Source organism: Vollenhovia emeryi, unplaced genomic scaffold, assembly GCF_000949405.1.
Source record: "Vollenhovia emeryi isolate VEMERY1.0 unplaced genomic scaffold, V.emery_V1.0 DF940879.1, whole genome shotgun sequence".
Lineage (NCBI taxonomy): Eukaryota > Metazoa > Arthropoda > Insecta > Hymenoptera > Formicidae > Vollenhovia > Vollenhovia emeryi.
In genome coordinates this window covers 1-5,225 of record NW_011965487.1, presented here as the reverse complement: position 1 = coordinate 5,225, position 5,225 = coordinate 1, and the positions used below count along the sequence as shown (strand labels likewise).

The following is a 5,225-nucleotide window of genomic DNA, read 5'->3' as shown; positions in this document are numbered from 1 at the left end:
CACCAATCCCACGTTCGCTTGGGGGGTTACCAACAATCGTCGGACCTACTGCCCGCATCTGGTTTAAGTGACGTTTCCAAACTTGCTTATTTGGTAGTTGAACTCGGTAATGTAATCTACCCAGCTTCTCAATAATTGTTCCAAAACGCCACTTAATATTTTTATCTAAATACTCCCGTACTGCGACTCTCTCTCCTACCTCGAATTGTTTAATTTTTCTTAAGGATGTCGCGGTTTTGTCGTTTTCATTTCTCTGCTCTGTTCGCGGGAAGATCAAATTTAATCGACTATTTAAATTTCTACCAAACATTAATTCCGCTGGCGATTTTTTACATTCTTGAAGTGGTAACAATCTATAGTGAAATAACAATTTTTGTACGTTTCGCTTAATGTCTTTATCTGTTATTTTTAATTTTCGCAGGCCTTGTTTTAATGTTTGGACAAAACGCTCTGCTAATCCATTTGTAGCCGGGTTGTATGGTGCTCTGCATTTATGAAAAATACCATTCTGTTTGAGAAAATATTGAAATTCCTTAGATATAAAGGTTCTACCATTATCTGATACTAATACCTGTGGTAATCCAAATGTTGTAAAAATGTCTCTACATTTTTCTATTGTTTTTTCCGAGGTTATATTTTTCATAATGTGCACTTCGGGCCACCGTGTATATGCATCGACCATAACTAAAAAATTATATCCCATAAATGATCCCGCAAAATCTATGTGTACTCGTTGAAATGGTTCTGTCGCCGGTTCCCAACGATGTTTAACTTTAGCGGTTCCAGGGTTATTACTAAACGCCGCCCACACCACCGCCCTAACAGGCGGGGGAGGGGCTGCCCGCAAGTCGCGGGTAAGAGCCCTCCCCGCTTAGTGGGCGGAATACCGCCGCGGCGGTAAGGAGATGGCCCTCCCCAAAGTCACCGGGGGAGGCGGCCTGGGCCTGGCGGGCTGGGATTCCCGTCAGGCCCTGCCTCCACGGAGGCGGGCGGTAGAGGTTGTGATCGCCTCCGCCGCCCAGAAGAGTAGTGGACTCCCCTCGCGGGGGGAGTCCCCCCTCCCCCATGCCATCGGGGGAGGGCGCGCGAAGTCAAACGGCGGGCCGGTGCGGGGGGCGTCCGGAAGTAATGGCTCTGCCAATTCCTGGGCGTCCCCCAAGTTACAGCACCGCGCAGATCACTGTGTGGTTTTAGTGAGGTAAGCCCAGCGGTCGCAATGCTAGCGGCCACACCCGATCGCCACTAGGGGGGCAGTCCCACATAACTCGAGCCACTTTGTAAACTCCCTTCCCAGAGGGGGGCCCGGGTATCCATAAAGGATTTTCACACGTAAAAAAAAGGGGTTATTACCAAAAGTGTTACACGCTTTACAATTTTTAACTAACATTTCAATTTCCTTGTCCATTCCTAGCCACCAACAGAAATTTCTACTTAGATTTTTCATTTTTACACAACCAAAATGTCCCTCGTGTAATTCCTCTAAAATACGTTTTCTTAAAGATTTAGGAATTGCCACTCTATCTCTTCTAAAAATTTATACCGTTTTGCAAGGAAAATTCATTATCTTGATAGCCTAAAGGTACAAGACTTTCCCCTTGTTCTAGTGCTTTCGCTATTTTTAATAGTGCTTCATCTTTCCTAATTTCATTACAAATTTCTTTTGCTGTAACTGGTAGCGTTTCTAAGTTTTCCATTTGGAATATATCTATCGGATCATATTCCCCTTTACGCTTTTCTGCCACTGGTAATCGCGAAAACCCGTCTGCGTTACCGTGCTCGGTTGATTTCTTATATTTAATAGTAAAATTGAAGGCTTGTAAAAATACAGCATAGTGCTGCATTCGCATTGCACCATATGCTGGCAAACCTTTCTTGGGATTAAGAATCTGCGCTAGTGGTTTATGATCCGTTACTAAAGTAAAATGATTTCCATATAAAAACTGGTGAAATTTCTTTATGCCAAACATGATCGCATACGTTTCCTTATCTATTTGCGCGTATTTTTTTTGTGTATCGGTAAGCGAGTTTGAAGCACATTGAATGATTCTCTCGCTTCCGTCTGGGTATACGTGTGACAGAACCGCACCCACTCCGTACGAGCTAGCGTCGGTAGCTAACACGATTGGCAACTGCGGATCGAAAGGAACTAATATTTTATTTTTCTCAAATTCCGCTTTAGCTCTTTCGAAAGCTAATTTACAGTCTTTTGTCCATTTAAATGAAATATTCTTTTTAAGCAAATTATTCAAAGGACGTAAAAGATCACTTAAATGTTCAATGAATCGACCGTAATAATTTATCAATCCGATAAATGCTCTTACTTCCGTAATATTATTAGGCCTAGGCATTTTTCTTACTGCTTCAATTTTCTGTTTCTCTTTTGAAATTCCACTTTTACCTATTACATATCCACAATAACTAATACTGTCTTTTACAAATTCACATTTTTCCTTATTAATGCGTACATTGTGTTTTGATAATTGTTCAAAAACTAATTCTAAACGTTTTACATGCTCCTTTAAATTTTTTCCCGTAATTCTTATATCGTCCAGGAATACCGCTACTCCTGGAATTCCATTTAAAATATTTTCTATCGTTCGTTGCCATATCGCTGGTGCCGAAGCTATCTCGTACATTAAACGGTTACTTCTATACAGTCCTTTATGCGTATTTAAGGTTAAAATTTCTCTATTTGTTCTGTTACCGGCAATTGCAGATACGCCTGCTTTAAATCAATTTTAGAGAATATTTTTCCTCCTGTCATTGACGCAAAAAGTTCATCGATCGTGGGTAAGGGGTGTTCATCCACCACTAACAACGGATTAACTGTGACGCTGAAATCGCCACAAATTCTAATTTGTCCGTTCTTTTTTAATACCGGTACTATTGGCGTAGCCCATCTTGAAGACTCTACCTTCTCTAAGATTCCCGCTTGAACCATATTTTCTAATTCTGCTTCAACTTTTTCTTTTAATTTAAATGGAACTACCCGATTTTTTAAGAATACCGGTTTCGCGTTTTCTTTTAATTTTAACCGTGCTTCGATTTTACTCATGGATGGAAACTCCTCACTCAGTACATCAGGATATTTCTTAAATAATAATTCTAATTTAACTTGACCTTCTATTTCCAGCGATTTTATGTTTTCAATTTCTCTCAAACTCGACTTTACTTTTCCTAATATTCCTAACTGGTTTATCCACTCACGACCCAATAAAGGACTTCTATCATAACAGACTACATACATATTCAACTCGCGTATACAATCAATGTCGCGTACTTTAACTTTTACAAAACCTAACGGCGCAAAATTTTGTTTACAGTACGATCGCAACCTTAGCTCTGTCTTTTGTATGGCCAATCGCGGAAATATCTTCCTAAGCCATTTTTCACTCACCAGAGTGACCGCAGCTCCGCAATCTACCTCGAAGGTTACTCGCCGATTTTCCAGAAAGAGAGACCATGAACTTATCCCGGAAATACGAATGTTCCATTTCATCCAATCGATAAACCTCTTCCAATAACTGAGCTTTGCATTTCTTCTTGCAGACTTTCTGCAAATGGCCAAAACCACCACATTCATGACACTTCACGTGTCGAGGAAGAGTGCAATCCGGCGCCAGATGATTCTGTCCACACCTAAAACAAGAAACATTATTATATTTTGAATTTTTCGACGCCTGTGTTTTGGACTTATTAGTCCCATTAAACGAATTTGTCCTTCTTCCAGGTTTATAGTTCTTCGAATGGCCCTTCACTTTGGTCTCATTGTCTGTTTTCTTCTTCAACGCTTTACCATTTGATCCGACGAAATCCACTGCCGCTGCCGCTTCTGACTTTAATTCGTTTACGCCTTTTTCCGCTAACTCCATCCCGCTAGCCGTCTTCAAGGCTGATTCCATCGTCAGGTTTGCTGTCTCCAAAAGTCGACCTTGGATACGTTGATTCCTCAGTCCAAAAACAAATTGATTCCTGAGCTCCGTCTTCAAATATTCGCCGAACTTGCAATATAAAGACAGCTTTTGCAATGCAGCCATATACTCTTGAGCACTTTCCTCCGGTAATTGTAATCGCTTCCGAAAAACAAAAATTTCCGCTATTTCCAACGGCTCCGGAGCGTAATATTCTTTTAATTTATTAAGTAGGGCATCATAAGGCAAAAGGTATGGGTCTTGTGGATCCAATCGATCGCAAAGAATTCCGAAAGCCTCTACGCCGAGAAAATGTAATAAATAAGCCACCTTCTCTTGCCCTTCTTGAATTTTAAAAAAACGAAAAGCTCCTTCTAAACGCTGCAACCATCTTCGAAACGTTTGTTGCTTAACATCGAAGAAATCTATATTAATTGTATTTCCACTTGCAATTTGTCTCGTTAATTGACCAGTAAGCTGTCCGGAGTTCGAATTTCCTGCATCCCGGTTCGTATTGTCTTCGTCTACTAACGGCATTTTCGTCTTGAGCTGAGCCGCCCTTCTCGAAAGTTCCGTGCCACGTGCTCTCTAATTCCCCGTTACCTCACGCACACACGTGCTCTTCCAGTTTACTTCTCCGGTTTTTGGAATTTTTATCCTCGTCGCCAACTGTTACATCTTTCACTGGTAACTTGGTATAATATATATATTTAATAAGTGTAATACAAGAACGTGAGTTGCGATAATCTATCCGGAAGACAAGAGATGCTTCTGTTGGATCGTACGGTCGTGGATCGACTCTCCCACTCGCTCCCACCGATCTTCCGAGACCCGCGTTGTCGCAATCCCTCTCTCGGCGGAATTCGGTTATAGCTTAGTCGCGCCCGCGAATACTCATGCGACGGCGCGCTCTATATAAATCACCGATCATACACAACAGGTGTATTATTCTCCTACCACCAGAAAAACTTTTTCGGCGCGTTGTCATATGTCGCGCGTTCGCTCGCTGCGCGCCGTTCGCCCGCTCACCGCTCCCCGCTCGCCCCCGTCTCTCATCGATCGATGCGTGACTCCACCTCTCGCTATCGGATCTTGAGAGATGTCAACAAATACGAGAAGCCTTCAATTGCGCACAGTACAATTGGACACGATGCAATTGCACACAGTGCTATTGGACACATAATGTTGCGCACAGTTCTTTTGCGCACAGTTCTTTTGCGCACCGTTCATTTGGACACAGTTCTTTTGCGCACCGTACAATTGGACACCGTTGCTTTTGGACACAGGTTATCGAAATATAATTTAAAACACACA

General features: G+C 42.1%; 1 protein-coding gene across 1 annotated transcript; it reads right to left on the bottom strand.

Moving 5' to 3' along the window:
- Window positions 1–2,677: 2,677 nt before the first annotated feature.
- Window positions 2,678–4,448, bottom strand: LOC105555676. Its single transcript, XM_012002702.1, has 3 exons — window positions 3,712–4,448; window positions 3,398–3,639; window positions 2,678–3,297 (listed from the first exon to the last, which is right to left on the bottom strand). Exons 1-3 carry the CDS (start codon window positions 4,446–4,448, stop codon window positions 2,678–2,680), a joined length of 1,599 nt encoding a protein of 532 aa, XP_011858092.1.
- Window positions 4,449–5,225: the final 777 nt, after the last annotated feature.

What these genes read in the sequence shown, in the direction of transcription:
- LOC105555676 (XM_012002702.1), bottom strand. Translation starts at nt 4,448, where the DNA reads ATGCCGTTAGTAGACGAAGACAATACGAACCGGGATGCAGGAAATTCG. An exon ending in CCTGGAAGAAGGACAAATTC is followed by an intron (nt 3,640 to 3,711) that starts GTTTAATGGGAC and finishes TTCTTGTTTTAG; the next exon opens with GTGTGGACAGAATCATCTGG. An exon ending in GCGGAGCTGCGGTCACTCTG is followed by an intron (nt 3,298 to 3,397) that starts GTGAGTGAAAAA and finishes TTGCGCCGTTAG; the next exon opens with GTTTTGTAAAAGTTAAAGTA.